Source organism: Lagenorhynchus albirostris, chromosome 2, assembly GCF_949774975.1.
Source record: "Lagenorhynchus albirostris chromosome 2, mLagAlb1.1, whole genome shotgun sequence".
NCBI lineage: Eukaryota > Metazoa > Chordata > Mammalia > Artiodactyla > Delphinidae > Lagenorhynchus > Lagenorhynchus albirostris.
The window spans coordinates 60,868,777-60,887,905 of record NC_083096.1 but is presented as its reverse complement, the minus strand read 5'-3'; the positions used below and the strand labels follow the sequence as shown (position 1 = coordinate 60,887,905).

The following is a 19,129-nucleotide window of genomic DNA, read 5'->3' as shown; positions in this document are numbered from 1 at the left end:
CTTGTTTCCAACTTTTTACTTCTGATTATCCTGTTTTACCTAATTTTTTTTAACTTTCCTGTTTTTTTTTTTTTTTTTTTTTGCGGTACGCGGGCCTCCCACTGCCGTGGCCTCTCCCGCCGCAGAGCACAGGCTCCGGACGCGCAGGCCCAGCGGCACTGGCTCACGGGCCCAGCCGCTCCGCGGCACGCGGGACCCTCCCGGACCGGGGCACAAACCCGTGTCCCCCGCACCGGCAGGCGGACTCCCAACCACTGCGCCACCAGGGAAGCCCCTGTCTTTTTTAGGATTAAGATTTTTATCTTTTTGCTGTTGTTATTTTGCTTTTTTCATTTTTTTTTCTCCATTGGGTTGGAATGTATACTCTTTATTTATTGTTTACTTCTGAAATTTTCCATGCTTACTGAACTTTATATTATCTTTTATGAATTTTAAATTGCATGCCAAGTTAACATAAGCTATCATATATATATAAAAGAACTCATAACTAATATTCTCAAAAACAACTTTGCAAATAGTAGGCTTTTAATAAATAGTTATTTGCTGATTGGTGTTCTTCATATGTATGTATCATTTTAATTTTATTAAATTTGCAAAGTAATAAATTACAAATTTATTATTTTCAACATCTTATATTCTTTTGGTGTTTCTTATGAAATATCCTCTAGGAAAGTGGTATCAGTGTGTTAATTTTTTTTTTTTTTTGGCCACCCAGCCAGAGGGATATTAGTTCCCTGACCAGGGATTGAACCCAGGCCCTTGGCAGTGAAAGTGCCGAGTCCTAACCAGTGGACTGCCAGGGAATTCCCCTCAATGTATTTATTCTAAGTTTATTCATCTCTTTTAGAACTGTTTGCTGTGTTGGACATTACCTGACATTTACTGTCACTTTTTATCATCTAATTTGAAATGTGTGGACTTGAAGCTTTTTTTTCTGTTTGAGATCATTTTCCTATAGCGAGATAGTGGTAGATGCCCTAATCTTTTATCTAAACTGTACAATACAGACTACATAACTTGAGATCTATTTTTCAAAATTATTCTTTATCAGGATTAAGCCAAACAAACATTAAGCAGTAAATTAGACCATATTCTACGGCAAACTTTTAAGTGAAATGAACACTTATGATTTGGTACCATCAATTCTTAATTACTATCATCTCATTACTCATTCAACTTTAATTTTGCCCACATACCTTGTTTTAAATGATTTGAGCTTTTGTCTAATTCTTAATTTGTCATATAGTTTCTTTTTCCATTTATAGCTCCCAAGGCCTTCAGTTTATCAGCAGGATTATTTCTATTTCCTCTACTACCTGATACTCTTTATTTTTTTAATTTATTTTATAGAAGTATAGTTGATTTACAATGTTGTGTTAGTTTCTAGATACTCTTTCTTAGCAAGAGTTTTTTCTTTATTGGTTTCTTGTTAATCACATACTTTTAACTGATTGAGTGTCCTTTTCTCTTCCACTTTAGAAAAAAGAGAGTTTCAATCATATTAATTATGTTTCTTTTGAGAACATTTGAGCTCTCAGCCCTTCCCATTTATCACTTCCCAATCAGAAAGAGATAATCAGAGTAACCTAAACATGTCAGCTTTCTGTGTGGTAGTTTCTAATGATATCTAACTTAAAATTTCAGACCCTTTTTTTTTTAACATATATATAGCATAGGATAAAGTTTTTTTAAACACTTTTTAAATAAGCCTATAGAATTTATGATACCATTTTATGAAAAAGAAAATACCTTTTTATTATAAGACTACATAATTGTTATGTAATTGTTTTAGAAAGTGTTATTAACAATTTAGTGTCTGGTTTTCTAGACTCTTTATATGTATATATATAAATTTTTCCCCTATGAATTATTTTTTAACCTATGTTGTAGATTCAGTAGGATAATGCTGACATTTTTCATGTTCTTGCTTATAGATCTTTCTTATTGTTTTTAATGGTGGCATAAGTATTGCAATATATGGATGTACCATAATTTATTTAACCTATCCTTTCTGTGTATAAGACATTTAGATTATTTCCAGTGTTTCTCAAAGTACTGCAGTGAATATATATGTGTGTGTGTGTCTGTATATATTGTGTGTATATATATATATATTTGCATATTTGTTTTTCTACAGCATATATTTTTAAAAGATGAAATTGCTACATCAAAGCAAATATATGTTTTAAATTTTAATGGATATTATTTAATTTCTCCTCAAAAATATATTGTACTGGAACACTAATATATTGCCAGTGGAAATATAAATTGCTGTAACCACTTTGGAAAATCGTTTGGGAGTATCTGTTAAAGCTGACCATATGCACATACTGTGGTCCAGCAATTCCACTCCTGGATGTATACTCAACAGAAATATGTACATATGTTCGCCAAAGCACTGTTTCAGTAATCAAAACCTGTAAACAACCCAATGTTCACCAACAGTTGAATGGAAAAAGTAAATTATAATGTATTTATACAAAGTAGTACTCTACAGCAAAGATGATGAATGAACTATAGCTAAATTCAACAACATGGATGAATCTTACAAATGTAATATTGAGGTAAAGAAGCTAGACACAAAATATATTTTGTATGATTCCATTTAGTTAGTGTTCACAAACAGGCAAAATTAATCCATCATGTTAGAAGTCAGAATAGTGGTTTCCTATAAGGGGAACGTAATAACGGGAATGGAGCATAGAGAGACTTCTGGAATTCTATTTATTCTCTATCTCTCCTGGAATTCTATTTATTCTCTCTCATACTGGTACCGGTTACAGGGGGCTATTTTGCAAAAATGCATTGAGCTACACATTTATGATTTTATACCTTCCTGAATATGTGTTCTACTTCAGTCAAAAGTTTACAACGGAAGAGTGCACTTTTTTATATATAAAACTTTCAGACTCCTACCAGTAGTGCCTTTTTTCCTGTATTCTTGCCACTCTGATAGATGTAAAAAAATTTTTAATCTGATAGACATACAAAAAGATCAATTTCTTTTTATTTTTATCTTAATATTAGTGAGGCTGGGCATCCTTTTGTATATTTATTAAGTCTCTTTCTTCTATAATTTCCCTATTCATGTTCTTTACTCTTTTTCTATTATAGTGTTCATTTTTCATACTGATTTGTAGACACTTTATATATTTTGGATTTTTGGTCTATTATATGGCAAAATATAATGTTTTAAATAAGAAGTTCAAACTAACAAAGTTATTCAGTAACATGTGTTAGGAAAAGTTCCTTCTAATAATTAAATCAGTCTTAAAGAGTCCATTGTTCTTTATTCTCTAGTTTTGTGGCCAACTCAGTTCTTAGGAGAGTAAAATCAGCCTCATTAGCTCCAAATCTGTACTCTAATATGGAGTTCATATAGAATAGATTCTATTTGAAGGTCCTTGTTTTATTCATGTATATTAATATTGTTTTTCTTGACTAGTGTGTTCTTTGCTGAGAACAAATATCTTTAAACAAAATCTCAAAACATAAGTTTATCCACTGAAATTATGTTAACCTTAGTTTCTTCTTCTGGTTTCTCTTTATGCCTTTACATTTCCTAATATGGAGAGGACAAATAATATTGAATAGGTTTTGTTTTATTTGTAGTAAATTGCATATTAATTTTGTCTGTATTATGTTTTTATAAAACAGCCATTTAAAAAGTGTGCCGCATGCTACTTCCTTTACTCTCTCAACCAGTACCAAATTTCTAAGTGATCTCTTAACTAAAACATTTTGTTTTAGTAACTCAACTAGTCTGATGTAGTCTCACTGTTGTGTCTGCCTCTTTATGCTTTTGGTTGGGGATGCCTTATTGACATAATGTTTAGTTTAAATGTTTTCTAGACTTTACTGTATTTTAATGTTGCTCATTTTCATTCTGTAGTGGCCTGTGAATGTTTTTTACTTATTTCTGTTTTTTCTTATAATATGTAATTTATAGACGCTCTGCTGTTGCCCGAATTCAGGAGTTCTTCAGGCGGAGAAAAGAAAGAAAAGAAATGGAGGAATTGGATACCTTGAACATTCGAAGGCCACTAGTAAAGATGGTTTATAAGGGCCATCGCAACTCCAGGACAATGGTACCATATACTCATGACATTCTTTGGAAGAACTGCAATTTTGTAATATGAATTTTTTTCCATAATGATTATTTTCATATATGTTAGTGTGATTCCAATATATTATTGCACCTTCACAGTTATCTCTTTACCCAAACATAGTTCTTTTCGTCCTATAATATATTGTGAAAGACCATCATTTTTTGTAAGAAAACTCTACCCTACTGAGGAACTATTGTAGAACTTTAAAAATTTTAGCTTGTACAAGTAACCATTGCTTCTTTTTTTTGCGGTTCGCGGGCCTCTCACTGTTGTGGCCTCTCCCGTTGTGGAGCACAGGCTCCGGATACGCAGGCTCAGCGGCCATGGCTCACGGGCCCAGCCGCTCCACGGCATGTGGGATCTTCCCGGACCAGGGCACGAACCCGTGTCCCCTGCATCGGCAGGCGGACTCTCAACCACTGCGCCACCAGGGAAGTCCCCACTGCTTCTTTTTTGCTCTCTCACACTTGTTGTCTACTTTCCTAGTAGATTTTTTTAGTTCATATTAGTGCCCTTTGTTGGTTTTGGAGAGAAAGATTTGGATACATGAAATCCAGGTTCCTTGCAAAATATAGTCATATTAATGATAACTCTTTTAAAGATTGACAAGTAAAGATTTGTTTTAGTCACCTTGTCTTTCTAGACTTTAATTTCCTCATCTATGAAATAAGAATAGACCAGATGATCTCTAAGATCTTTTCAAGTTTTTATAACCCAGAAGTCTATATACCCAATGCCATATTAACTGTTTACTAAGAGAATCTTGTGAGATGATTAACATAACTGTTACTCCGAACCATTTATATCTAGAAAGTGTTCTCATATATTCATCAAAAAGTATCTACAGAATCGGTTTTAATCTGCTTTCTTTAGAGTCAAGGCAAAAAGTAACTTTGGGATGGGGAAACAATTAGCTGTCTCTATAGATATCATTGGTAGTAATAATTTAATCATTCTGGAAACCATACTCATTATTGATAGAAGTAACCAATTTATATTTCTTGCATTTTGCTGGTTAAAATTTTGAATGAAAATAATTAGGGACAGGAATGGAAAAAAAAAAGAAGACAAGTAAATATAAAAGTATTCCAAGTAACAAAAAAATTCCTCCCCTCCTTTGCTTTGCCAAAAATAGCAAAGTAGCAGCTGCACTTAAAATGATTTCAAAAATTCTGATATGAAGTACAAAGAAAGATTTTTGATGGTTCATTCATGTGCATCTGCTGAAAATTTCCATCATAACCATTCTAACATATCCTTTGTCTCATTGCTTCATAAAAGTAAATATGTATTTATATCTTTCCTTCTTGATTGTGAGAGCTTCTAATAGCTAATAAAAAGATTGGTACTTTTTGTTCTTTTGGCATAAAGCAAGATACAGGAGGGAACAATTCATTTTTTTCTATGAATTGTTTTTATTATCTTGTAAAATCGAAAATGGAACCGTTTTTGGAAAGTTCAATAACATATATATATGTTTCCATTATACTGTTCAAAACGCAGAAATCCCATTCATTCATTTAGCAGTTATTAACTCAGCACCTACTGTGTGCCAAGTACTGTTTTAGGCACTATAAATATAGCATCGAACAAAGCAAATCCCTATCTTCATGGGGGACTTTTCATTACTTACTGCCACTTTATCCCTGCTGATATATCTCTATCATGATTTCAATATACTAGAAGACAAAGGCTCTCTTCAATTTTTTATTTTCTGAGCCAATTAATTGTTTTAACTTGAGAATAGAATAAATCTTTTTTAATAACTTTGATTTGAATTCTCTTATCATTTCCTTTTTTTTAACCCTTAGATAAAAGAAGCCAATTTCTGGGGTGCTAACTTTGTAATGAGTGGTTCTGACTGTGGCCATATCTTCATCTGGGATCGTCACACTGCTGAGCATTTAATGCTTCTGGAAGCTGATAATCACGTGGTAAACTGCCTGCAGCCACACCCGTTTGACCCAAGTAAGATGACCTTTTATAAGGCAAGGGCTAGAAATCATTAGTATAATTAATCAGCTTCAACTTTTTCCTAGTTGTTAATATAAAAATAATCCAAATTATCCTAGTAGGCAGCCACTAGTGTCAAGTATTACTATTTGGGGTTTAAAACAAAAAACACTTATAACCTGCTTTGGGCAGAAAATATGGGGAAATAGGTTAACGAGTTTATACTCCTAAGAGTGCTTCTAAGTTTTATCAGCTGTAAGAGGTTTGGCTGATTGAACTTTTCACTACTTAACCAAATTGAACCTCCAAGCCTTTTAGTCTTCACATGTCTGAATTAATTTACCAGAACAAAGGAGCATTGGCTTGTTCTTGCCTTCCATTTGAAATTGCCCGTGTTTCTCATAAAAGAGCAGTAAGTAAGAAAAAAATTTGAGTGATTTCAAGATGGTCTTAAAATTGTGTTCTAGAGTAACTTTTAGGAAATCTTCAAAATAATATTCTCAGTTAACAACTAAATGTATCAGTACAATTTCCATTCTAACTCAATTTTGCTGAACATATACATACATGCATATATACATTATAAATGTACATGAATTAATGGCATATTTCTAAGCTTTATATTAATGTGAGCATTTTATTTCTAGTTCTAGCCTCGTCTGGCATAGATTATGACATAAAGATCTGGTCACCCCTAGAAGAGTCAAGGATTTTTAACCGAAAACTCGCCGATGAAGTAAGATTTTTATTATACTTATTATAGAACATATGTCACTTTGTTCCTGAACTGCTGTTTGAAGAAGAATCAAAGCAGCTCATTTTGTTATTAGCTGGTAACATAAAACAAGTTAATTCATTTAATGAGGTCAAATTTTAAGAAAAAGAAAAGTCAAGAATAAAACATGCCCACAATACTAGAGAGGTAAAAATTGGAATATTATTTGGATAAGTAGAATATTGATTATTGGTAGTAACAGATATAGTATATTGTAGTTGAAGAAACATAGGGTGACTATTTGTGCTTATTGCAATGAAGAATCATTAAAAAAAAAACACTATGTCCTTTTAAGAAAATAGTTTTGCTATAGCTGTTCTCCATAATCATAGCCAAATAGGTAGCAGAACAAACGATTGGAGACTCTTTTCCTTTATGATTATATTTTAAGATTTCCTCAGCTTCTGAAGCTACTGTTACATCACTAGTTTTCAAACTGAGTTCTCTGAAGCTCTAGGCTTTTTACAGAATTGGAAGCAGGAAGATGGATGATATGAAAGCTAAACTCTGGGCATTTCCTTCCCAATTGCAACGAGGGTTTTCATTTTTGGGTTTCCGTATAAGATTTCTTATGAAAATAAGGATCCATTGCATTAATCAGATACTAACTAATTGTTGAACTTCTGTGAGGAGGGGATTGCAACTAAGGTTGATACCACTCCCTCTTAAAACAATAAAATAAGAGTTCATTGCTAAAAATATTGAGTTGGAAAACTAGTTCTCTAGACCAAGGTTGACAGTTCACAGTGAAATTCCCACGTATACTTTTACTCATTTAATAGACATATATAAAACACTTGGTGTATGTCAGGCACAGTGCTGAATTTAAAAAGATAACCCCCTCCTTCAGAACTTAAAGACTAGTGGAAAAAACAGACCTATAAACAGCTAGAATATAGTGTGCTCAGTGTCAGAGATGTACACATAGTGTTTTGGAAGCCCGTAGAAAGGAACAGCCATGCTTGCAAATGGAATAGATGGGATGGGAAGGTCTTCACAGAGGAAATAAGAATTGGACTGAGTTTCCTAGGCATACAAGGATCAAAGGACATTTGAGACAGAAGGATCAGTGTGCTTCAAGTTACTGTAAGGTAAGTGAACCACCAGTGTGCTGAAACCTAGAGGACACATATGAAAACAGCTCAGTTGGACTAAAAAGCTAGGTTGGGGCATGGTTGTAAAGGGCCCTGTCGGGCACCCCAATGAGTTGAAAAAGTATTGTAATATCATTGGGGGACTGCTGATCAGGTTAGCATCTTTTTCTTCCTCTCATGCTTTCCTTTCTTTCTTCCTATTTTTCCTTTGCCATGACCTTTGCTTTTCCTCTTTTTTCCTTTGCCTGTGATTATATATTAGCTCCCTAGGTGTTCATGGATGTTCATTTAGTCCAATTCTTGATACTTAAGACAAAATTTATTGGTAGCTCTTATCCAAAGGTTTATTTTTCAAGATTACTTTGCTTCAGTCAAGGTAACATTTTTCTTGAGGGACCCGAGTGACCCAGGGATAATAATTTAACACTGCTCTGTCACTAGAAGTATCAGTTCTACTAGATGGGAAAATAATAAACAGACACAAAGTAGACTGCTCTGGAAAACAAATTATAAGTAAAAATAAATTGAATTCTTGAATGTTTTAAGTAGCCTCAAGGTTTGACCTTTGTCTTTCTGCCAGTTGAAAGAGTAGTGTTCTCTGATCTTACTCTGTCGAATGCAAGTTAATTATTTGGTACTGAGTAGCCTTAAGGTGGAAATATAGACATATATGAAGAATGAAATAATTCCTGCTAATTTTTTACTGTTCTCCTAATCTCTAAGGAAAAGGTACAGTTACCCTGCGATCTTTGACATGGTTATTTAACTTGCCTCATAGGTTATAACTCGAAATGAACTCATGCTGGAAGAGACTAGAAATACCATTACAGTTCCAGCCTCTTTCATGTTGAGGATGTTGGCTTCACTGAATCATATTCGAGCTGGTAAGAACTGTCAGTGTACTATTAAAATCATTATTGTATTTGAAAAACACTATTATTTAAGATCTACTTTAAAGGGATTTATTTTTTAAAAAAAGGGGGACTTCCCTGGTGGTCCGTTGGTTAGGACTCCGAGCTTCCACTGCAGGGGGCATGGGTTCGATTGGTTGGGGAACTAAGATCCCGTGTGCCATGCGGCACAGCCAATAAAGTGAAGTGAAGTGAAGTAAAAAGTAAAGTAAAAGTAAAGTAAAAATTTCCTTAAATTACAAAATCAAGGCAGCTTAACTTTTTTTTTTTTAACACAAGAGAAATTTATTTCTTGCTGACATTAAGTCCTCTCAGAGGGAACAGGTGCATGGAAGGCAGCTTAACTTTTGAACGAGGAGTTCTATGAATTCTTGATCTTAGTACAGTAATTTATATCCCCATGAGCCAACTTTATTGAAAAGTGTCAAAGTGAAAAGATGAAGTCATTTGAAAATTTTATCAGCTGTGCTTTTCTTCTCAGAGTGGAAGATCATACCATAAACCTTAAGATACGTTATAGTAAGTACCCTTTAATGGTAGGTTTGGTCAAAATCAGTCACAGCCCAGACAAAAATAAATGTAACGTGTTACTACAGAGGTTGAAACAGATAGCTCAGTATGTTTTTTTCAGTATTTTTTTGTTTTAGATGATAAACTGTGAGGTTCAGTGCCACAGATACAAAATTGTGTATATTATAACTAATACTCAAGAAGGAATGGAATAACCTGTGTTCATAACAGTAGAAAATATCCAGTATCCATTATAAACAAAGTGTTTATCACTCTTCACTGATATCACAAATTTCTTCATATGTTGGGTATTATTTAATAAAAACAACCACCACCATTTATGGAATACCTGTAATGTATCAGGCAATATACCAGTCATTTCACAAATTTATCCTCAGTTAGCTCCAACCCTTTACAAAGTAGATTATTTGTAATAACTCATCCCAGGTCACATAACTGATAAATGGTAAAGCCTGAATTTGAAACTAGCTTCCAAGCACTTACTCCCCTTTTACCTACAAATTTCACTTTCGGGAACACGTTCAAGTCATGAATAAGACACGCAGTCCTCTGGAGGATCTGATCTCAAACTGCTTTTCTAGTGCATTCTTTCCTTCTCTATCCACTCCATCCACTCTGGCCCTCTCTGAATTTGGGGGTACATCAAACTCTTTCCCACTTCAGAAATCTTTCTAATCATGATGTCCCCTCCCATCCTCACTCTTTATTAGGATAACTTCCATTTCAGACCTTCAGGTCTATATAAGCAGTAGATTATATATCACTTTCTCAGAGGGTGGGGAAGGGAGAGCTAAGTATTCCAGGCAAAATAAAGAGTATGTAGCATTTGTCTAAGTCCTGGAGGAGAGAGACTGTAGTACATCTGAAGCATTGAAAGAAGCCCCTTACGTCTGTAATTAAAGGAGCTGGAGAGAAAATAACCCTCAAATTGTAAATATTAACTATTACCAGGAGAGAGTGAAAATTTCAAATAGTCAAAACAAAAAATAAACCTAAAATGTAAACAGAAAATGTTTGTAGTCCAACAAAATATTATTGTAGTACTTCTAACCACTGTAACATCTTTTGATCTGTTTTCTTCAGTAACAATCAGTAACCTTTAAAATTCACTTGGATTTCAGATTTGAGGAGGCAGCATTTTATAGAACAAGAAAAACATTTGCTGATTATGACAACTAAAATTTGCTTGTTCTTATGAAGAGTTCATCTGGTGAATGGTTCTTCCTGAGTTTTCCTATAGGAAACTAATTCTCCTTTCATTTGTGCAAGAATCTATTTTATTTTTTCTAATAAATTTATTTATTTTTGGCTGCATTGGGTCTTCATCGCAGTGTGCAGGCTTCTCATTGCGATGGCTTCTCTTTGTTGCGGAGCACAAGCTCTAGGCGTGTGGGCTTCAGTAGTTGCAGCATGCAGGCTCAGTAGTTGTGGCTTGTAGACTTTATAGAGTGCAGGCTCAGTAGTTGCGGCGCACGGGCTTAGTTGCTCCTCGGCATGTGGGATCTTCCCGGACCAGGGCTCGAAGCCGTGTCCCCTGCATTGGCAGGTGGATTCGTAATCACTGCACCACCAGGGAAGTCCAAGAATCTATTTTAAATAGGTGCTAATGTGTCAATGGTTTGTTAACTAATAGTTATTACCATCCTTCTTTGATTTTAGAATTAGATGTTTTATAATATAAAGGTTCCCTTTCTTCTATTTCTTTTTGTCAGCAGTCAAGGTTTAGTCGACTTAACTCACCCTCTTGTTTCTCTTAGGTAAAAGACTAGATAGAAAAAGGTACCCAAGAGTTTGTATTTCTGCTGCTTTTATCCTTAAGATGTCTAGTTATTTGATGAGTCAACTACTCCTTTCCTCTCCTTCCCTTCATTGTCCTGTATTCCAAGTACAATAATGTCTGCGTATTCAAGGAGAGTTAGTAATAGACTTTGATCATGGAAGCACAATCTAGCCACAGAATACTTCAGCCTTTCCATTACTCCACAAGGCTTCCTGGGAAATCAGCTCCTTCCTGCTTAAGCTGTGATTTTTAATGAAGAGTGCACTTTAAATCCCCCTTTTAAAACTACAAATACCTGGTTCCTATCCATTAAAGATTCTCATTCATTTCGTCTGAAGAGGGTTTGAGCTCCTGCATTTTAAAAAAGCAACCAAAATTATTCTCATGAATGCTGTACTAAAGACTTTTAGTCTAGGCAACTTCTTGAGAGAGAAGGGCAGTTCTGAGATTCCTAGAAGTTTTGACAGGCTTTGGAGAGATGGTGTGTGAACCATTTTAATCTTTTCTAAAATATGTTAGAATCTGATCAATTTACTCCCCTCCTTAAAATTCTCCTGGGCCTCCTCATGCTCTTAGGATAGAGTCCAAATATGTTAATATGGTTTATAAAACCCTGATGCATCCCTTCATATCTCTGGACCTTGGCACACGTACATCTAGATAGCCACAGTGTTCTCCACGATGGATCTATAGAGCGTAACATCATATTGACTCACAGGCACTCACCCAGTCATACACAGATTCACTCCATCAATTATGGTAGCTTTACTCCAGAATAGAATCCATATTCATCTACCTTGGTCTCCCTGCTGCTGCTCTCGCCTTCATACAATCTGATTTCCACAGCACAGAGGGAGCTTTTTAAAACATGGGTCAGGGACTTCCCTGGTGGCGCAGTGGTTAAGAATCTGCCTGCCAGTGCAGGGGACGCGGGTTCGGTCCCTGGTCCAGGAAGATCCCACGTGCCGCGGAGCAACTAAGCCTGTGCGCCACAACTACTAAGCCTGCGCTCTAGAGCCCGCAAGCCACAACTACTGAAGCCCACACGCCCTAGAGCCCAGGTGCTGTAACTGCTGAGCCCACGTGCTGCAGCTACCGAAGCCCGCAATCCTAGAGCCCATGCTACGCAACAAGAAGCAGCCACCGCAATGAGAAACCCACTCACCGCAACTAGAGAAAGCCCGCACACAGCAACGAAGACCCAACACAGCCAAAAATAAAACTAAAACGTGGGTCAGTAAACTTTTTCTTTAAACGGCCAGACAGTAAATAGGCTTTGTGGGCCATGTGGTTTCTGTTGCAGCTACTCATTTCTGACATTGTGGTGCAAAAGCAGCCATAGATAATACGTAGATCAAGGGCATGGCTCTGCTTTAATAAAACTTTATTTACAGAAATAGGCTGTGGGAGGATTTGCGCAGGGGCCATAGTTTGCTGACCCACTTTTTAAAAATATACATTAGGTTATGTCACCCTTGCTTAAAATTCTCAGGGACTCCCCAGCTGCTCTTAAAACCCAGACTTCATACGCTGATCTACATGACCTAGACCTGCCAGCCACTGAGTCGACACATTCCAGTTTTCTCCTCGCCCACTACATTTCAGCCATAAATGGCTACTTTCCTCCTCAGATTCGTCAAGCTTGTTAGCATATTTAGGACCTTTTCACTGGCTGTTTCCTCTGCCTTTTAGGCAACTTCGTCCCCCAACTTCACTAATAATTGAACATACAATTGAGGTCTCAGCTCCAGTGTTACCTCCTTAGAAAAGTCTTCCCTAGTCGCCCAGTGTGAAGTTGTTTCATGTGCCTTCTCACACCCTCCTTCTCATTCAGTCACTCTCTGGTCATTGCCTATTTCATCAAGTACTTATTCTAACTTCATTTCTTTATTTTTGTCTTGCTACACAGATTAAAGGAGAAAAATACCTTTCTTATTTTCTGTTTTTCTCCTCTAGAAAGTGAGCTCATTAAGACCAGAGACCTAGTTTGTCTTATTCACAGCTGGATAGCTAGCTTCTAGAACAGTGCCTAGCATATAATAGTGTTTCGTGAATGAATGGGTGAACAAATGAATGAACTTCTAGTATCAAATCTTTAGCTAACGATGAGTCTTGTATTGACTCTGTTTTGTTGGAACACAGGTTTCCTTGGGGTATTTTTTTCATATCTCCCTTGTCCCCTCCCCACACCACCAGCAAACTTAGTATCTCTTCATGATCTTATCTTTTCCAATCAAAAATAATTTCTTGAAGAAATATTTCTAACAGAGAATTACAGGAACCTTTCCACAAATGTAAACCTTACTTATAGGAGCAGTTTGGTGTTGTCAACTTTCGAAAACAGTGGATACAGAAGTGATTATTTCTAGTTTTCATTTAAAAGAACACAGTGTTCTCAGATCTCCGTGGTCTGTAATTACCAGCCAGAGATTTGTGAAAGTGTTGAACTGCTTATCAGTTTTCCTACCTCAGTAGCACTTTGTGGACAAAAAGATTTCATTTAATTTATTCTTAGAAGTTGGGTTTCTATTCTGAGACATGACTTGGCAGCAGTCAAGTGAGAAGGATTTGAGAAACGGACAGCTGTTCTGCCCTCTTCCTCATTCCACAAGCCACTGTCAGTTACCGTGTGACCCGTATGAGACTCCATGGGTCCTCCCTCGCCTTCTTGTCACTTGCTTTAGACTCTGCAGAATTCTAATGTCTGCTGTAAACTGCTTGATTTGAAGGCTGTGACATTTCCTCCTTCCCCTCCATTTCCCCATCTTCATGCGTAAGTGTGACAACCAGAAAGAATTTGGGCCACCCTACACATTCTGAAATAGGCTGATAGTGCTTCCTCAGTCTCCAGTAATATGACAGAATAGGTGTGTTGAATATACTCAGTTGTTATATCCTATTCACGATACTCTGGTTAAGCAGAATAGCAACTTCATGTTTTTTTCTCTCATGAAAGTATATCATCCAATAAAAAGAATGTAATCTCTTTTATACTAACATCCCTTAGGTAGCCTTTTATTGATCAGAAAGTCTTCCACTGTGTTTAGTTTCCTTAGTGACCTGTGAAGGTCTGTCATCATCTTATTTTGTTCATTTATTTTACAAATGTGTATTGAACACTTATTATATAATAATAACTAAAATTTGTATAATTCAGGTTACAAATCATACACACATACATTATCTCATTAGTTTGACATTGAAATGGAGTTGGCGTAGAGGGGATTTAATCTCATTCACTTGGACAATTAAACTTACAATCCCTTCTGTATACTGGTGTTGTTGACTTAGAATCCAATGGGAGTGTTTAAGCCTCTGTAGATAATAAAAATCTCAGGATTCCGTTTTCTCTTGGTGTTGACAGTGGGACGGAACTGTTTCCCCCGTGTCTAAGCCTTTTTTCCCCCAGCTTACCCTGGAGAAATCTTTCTGTGATAGAAAGGGTTCCACGCTAGTGGTGGTAGTGATTCGGTACTGTTGCCTTCTTTACATACCCTAACGTAATATATCTTATCTTAGTAAAACTGATGTTCATTTATTTGATAAACCTTCATTGAACCTCTCGTACTAGACCCTTAGGACATAAAAGAAATAACTACCACCTTCCCAGGAGCTCACAGTCTAGTCTGTAAGAAGACAGGCAAACAATCTATTACTGTAATTATTACACGATACACACAAAATATTCTGGAGTGTGAAGGAAGGAGTTCATAATTCTGCAGGTTGGGTATTTGAAAAAGTCTGGGGGAAGTTTCACACAGGGAATAATAGTCGTATCGAGATGAGTAAGCAGAACCATTACAGCTGAAGAACTGGGTGAAGGTGTCCCAAGGAGAGGAACAGCAAGTGTAAATCATGGAACTTGAGAGGACGTGCCGTGCTCACTCGCCGGGCTGTAATTGTACACTCCCTTGAGTGTTCAGTCTAGATAAGCTCCTTGATGACAGAGACTGTGACTGTTTTGGTCACCATTGTATCCTGGAACATAGCAGATATTTAAGAAATGTTTTTATAAACAAATACACAGATCCTCAAGAACGATCACCAAATTCTCTCGCACAGCTTGCCTCTCACTCCCCTTGGTGACACCTGATACACCTCCTAGGGCTCCCAGGCTCCCAGGAACACGGTTTGAAATCATTGCAGTAGACCACAGTAGATCAAGATCTTTAGGGTTTTTTCTTTGTACTTTTTATATCTTTGGAATTACATGAATATTCAAAGTTGAGAGTGCTGTGTTTCCTTTACTCTTTGTCTCCAGAGGCAAAAATAACTTTTCTACACACAGCTGTGAACTGATTTTTACATGATGATGTGCTGAATTATATACATTTTAATCAGTTTTGAATAAAAGGCATTGAAACTTATTTTAATTGTAATAATAAAGGTATTTCGTTTTGTCTCATATCTGTGTCTTCCAGACCGGTTGGAGAGTGACAGATCAGAAGGCTCCGGTCAGGAGAATGAAAATGAGGATGAGGAATAATCAGCTCTTATTGGCAAGCACTTAAATGTTCGGAAATTTGTATAAGACATTTATATTTTTTTCTTTACAGAGCTTCAGTGCAATTTTAAGGTTGTGGTTTTTTGGAGTTTTTCCCTTTTGGGGGGATGACCTAACATTGGTTTGGAATGATTGTGTGCATGAATTTGGGAGTGTGTGTAAAACAAAACTAGCGAAATGTTTTAAAAACTTTTTGCCATGTATGAGGAGTGCTAGAAAATGCAAAGTGCAATATTTTCCCTAACCTTCAAATGTGGGAGCTTGGATCATTGTTGAAGAGTAATTTTCATTATAGTGAAAATGTTGGTTCAAATAAATTTCTACACTTGCCATTTGCATGTTTGTTGCTTTCTAATTAAAGAAGTTGGTTGTTTTAAGATATCCTGACTTTGACTATTTAATGCCTTGATACCTTGACCCACGTTTTCCAAATCTTTTCTTGTAACCTAAGATTGTCTTTCTCTGTTCTTTTCTAGATTAAATAACCTTTTCAGTTTTGACTTCTGTGTGACAGAATCACATAGAAGAGCTTTTTTTTCATTTCTCCTTTCAAAGTACTTTATCTCCACCCCCAATCATCATCTCTCATGATCAGTGGTCCCTCATTACCTGAGTTCAGGGGTCAGGCTATGAGCAATCCCAGAGCATCATGGATACTCACACACCATATTAGCACAAGCCAGTTCTGAGAGCTCTGGCTTCTAGCCTTCCTTTCTCCAACTTCTAGGTTTCAACTGAAAGTGTTGACCATCCAGTCTTCTAATTCCTGGTCTTCCTCCTCTCTGGTGTCCACCTGCACTCGACTTAAGCCATCCACACCCAGGTCTGTGTCTTACAGGTTACGACTTGAAGCTGCACCTGCAGACTTAACCCTTCAGCCATCCTCTCTCCTGTCTCCCAAACTGTCATGCCCACTCTCATTGGGCCATGAACAGACTCACAGGTGTGGCCAGGCAAAGCATCCTTCTCCCGTGTGGAGACCAGGGATGGCTCCTCCCCGGAACATGGCTGCAAGCCCAAGGACACCTGATGCTGAGAGAAGACAGATTGGCTTTCTGGAGAGAGGAAAAATAACTCTGGTTGGCTCGGTAACTTCAGCTGGACTTCAACATCTAGCTCTTAGCCTGGGCAGGACGCATATGTCTCCATATTAGGAATACGCTGAATGGTCAAAGGGAAAGAAAGGAGTGAGTTAGAAGTTTAGCCAAACAGGGCAAAGGCATGATTTCCAAAAAGTGCCAGGTCTCAGTTTCTGGTACCCAAATAGCTATGTGATCTGCTCAAGCCACGTGACTTCTTTGGGCTTCTGTTTCCTCCTCCCTCAGATACAGGTAGTCATATTTGCACCACCTATGTCCCAGGGGCTGTGTTAGGACCCCACGAGAGGTTGAAGGGTTTACAGAATAACTGAAAGGACAACTGCGGCGCACAATATGACACTACAGAGGGATTATGCCATAGAGAAGTGCTGGAAAACCGACAGCCCAGACTGGAGTACTCAGTGGGGTCAAGGGTGACTCTGGCAGGAAGAGCAAGAGGAGAAAATCAATGGTGTTTGTTCACTCTGGCGCAGGATGTCGACAGTGGAGGAGGCTGAGCAGGTGGGAGTGGGGGGATTCTGAACTTTTTGCTCAGTTTCGCTGGGAACCTAAAACTGCTCTAAAACTGTTCTTTTTTTTTTTAAACCCAAACATTACAAAGTGGTATTTGTCCAAGGAATCAGGCCCCCTGCCTTTAGCGATTTTGTAGTTTTGGTGTTATATGTTATAAAGGAGCAGGGCAGGCCAGACAAGCAGTCAAGGAGGCAGCTAGGAGAGAAGACATTCTACAGAGGCAGAGTTCACGAGTCCTGGCCGCTTCCATGGTCCAGTGTTTGTTGCAGGGGAGACAGCGGACCCCAGGGCTCACTTACCCACTTAGAAAAGGAATGCGGCTTTAGTGGTGGCAGGTGTTGGGTCAGACCGAGGTGGTGGGCTCTGTGCCTTGAGGCTGTTCCAAGTCTCTAATAATCTACCACCCGCCCTTTGACTTCGGTTATGGGATGGACATATCGAGAGACAGCACTGCTATTCATTAAACCTCCTTTAGAACTCTGGGTTAACAGTGTTTGTTTGTTGTCTCTTTCTTGGTCACTTCCACGCCACTTAACAATATTCCATGAAGCTAATTTTCTTGCGGGAATTCATGAAAAACACATGGATGGATGTACCCAGGCGACTGTGGTACGGATTGTGCAACAGTTGGCCCCTTCCTGCTCAGTCTCCTTCCTCTCTTTAGCCCATGGGAAGGGAGGCTGGAGACAGAGACAAGTCTGTGGAAAACAGGGGTGGGGGTAAAGGGGGAGACACCCAAAAAAGTCCACAAGCTCAAGCACAAGTTCACAATTTGCACAGCCCTACACAGACCAAAACCCAGATACTTAATCAGGTAAACAAAACTATTCTAAGTACACTCTTACTTTTTGATAAATATTGGTTTATAATAATCCTGAGCATTTTTTAATCTTAAAAATAAGCGTCCAAAAACTTCAAGTGAACTATATTTTAGGATCAGCTGGTCTTTATCTTGAAGGTTGGTTTTTAACCACCTTTGCATCCAGGGGTCCATTATCAGAACACAGCATAGGGCTCTGTCCCTTAAGCATGTCCACGTCACTGACAGACCTATTTCCAGCCAGACAGGCTCTTTCCCCTGGCCGCCTGCCCGGGCCTGTGATCCTCCCTAGGACTGTCTTTTCCTTTGGGAGGGTCAGACTCACCAATGATTAGTGATACTTCAAAATGGTGGTGTCAAAAGGAAAAACAGGGCTTTCCTGGTGGCGCAGTGGTTGAGAGTCCGCCTGCCGATGCAGGGGACATGGGTTCGTGCCCGTCTGGGAAGATCGCACATGCCGCAGAGCGGCTGGGCCCGTGAGCCATGGCCGCTGAGCCTGCACGTCTGGAGCCTGTGCTCCGCAACGGGAGAGGCCACAACGGTGAGAGGCCCGCGTACCGCAAAAAAAAAAAGGGAAAACAGAAGTGGCTTTTAATTCTTAAGCTGTTAATACTGCTCAGGAAAATGCTTTCTGAGGGAAATGAACACAGCTTTGCGTACTTTGTTCTCCTAAAAATAACAGTGAGCAGAACTGTGCTCTTGGTAATCTTATGCAGATTTGAGTTTGTGCTTTGAATTCTTTCCAGTGAATCCAGCCACCTTAGGCCTGCAGTTTTTTATAGGTCTGGCAAGCAGATATTCCAGTCTCCCAAACTCCTTGCTTTACAATAGTCCTACCTACCCAGTAAAGCCCTACTGGCCTTCTAATAATGATGACTGTTAACTATCCCTCATCCTCCTCGAGCTGCAAAGCTGGCTCTTTCCTTCTCTCAGTCACATGGCCAAGACCTGGCGTTTCAGCCCCCACCCTGGCTTAATCTCCTTTGAGACCTTGGACAATTCCCTTCACCTCCCTAGGCCTCCTTGGACTCTGTGTGTG

General features: G+C 38.0%; 2 protein-coding genes across 14 annotated transcripts in view; one reads left to right on the top strand and one right to left on the bottom strand.

Moving 5' to 3' along the window:
* Nucleotides 1–16,038, top strand: part of DCAF6 (DDB1 and CUL4 associated factor 6) — a 173,014-nt gene extending 156,976 nt beyond the window's left edge. For all 9 annotated transcript variants that reach the window (XM_060133765.1, XM_060133776.1, XM_060133785.1 and 6 more), the window contains 5 exons: nt 3,950–4,088; nt 5,921–6,077; nt 6,710–6,798; nt 8,710–8,815; nt 15,575–16,038. In XM_060133765.1, coding sequence (XP_059989748.1) covers nt 3,950–4,088; nt 5,921–6,077; nt 6,710–6,798; nt 8,710–8,815; nt 15,575–15,639 — 556 coding nt within the window. In that variant the 3' untranslated portion in view covers nt 15,640–16,038. The remainder of the gene's footprint in view (nt 1–3,949; nt 4,089–5,920; nt 6,078–6,709; nt 6,799–8,709; nt 8,816–15,574) is intronic.
* Nucleotides 14,140–19,129, bottom strand: part of GPR161 (G protein-coupled receptor 161) — a 54,306-nt gene continuing 49,316 nt past the window's right edge. For all 5 annotated transcript variants that reach the window (XM_060133853.1, XM_060133842.1, XM_060133867.1 and 2 more), the window contains one exon: nt 14,140–15,131. The gene's annotated coding sequence lies outside the window, so the exon portion shown is untranslated. The remainder of the gene's footprint in view (nt 15,132–19,129) is intronic.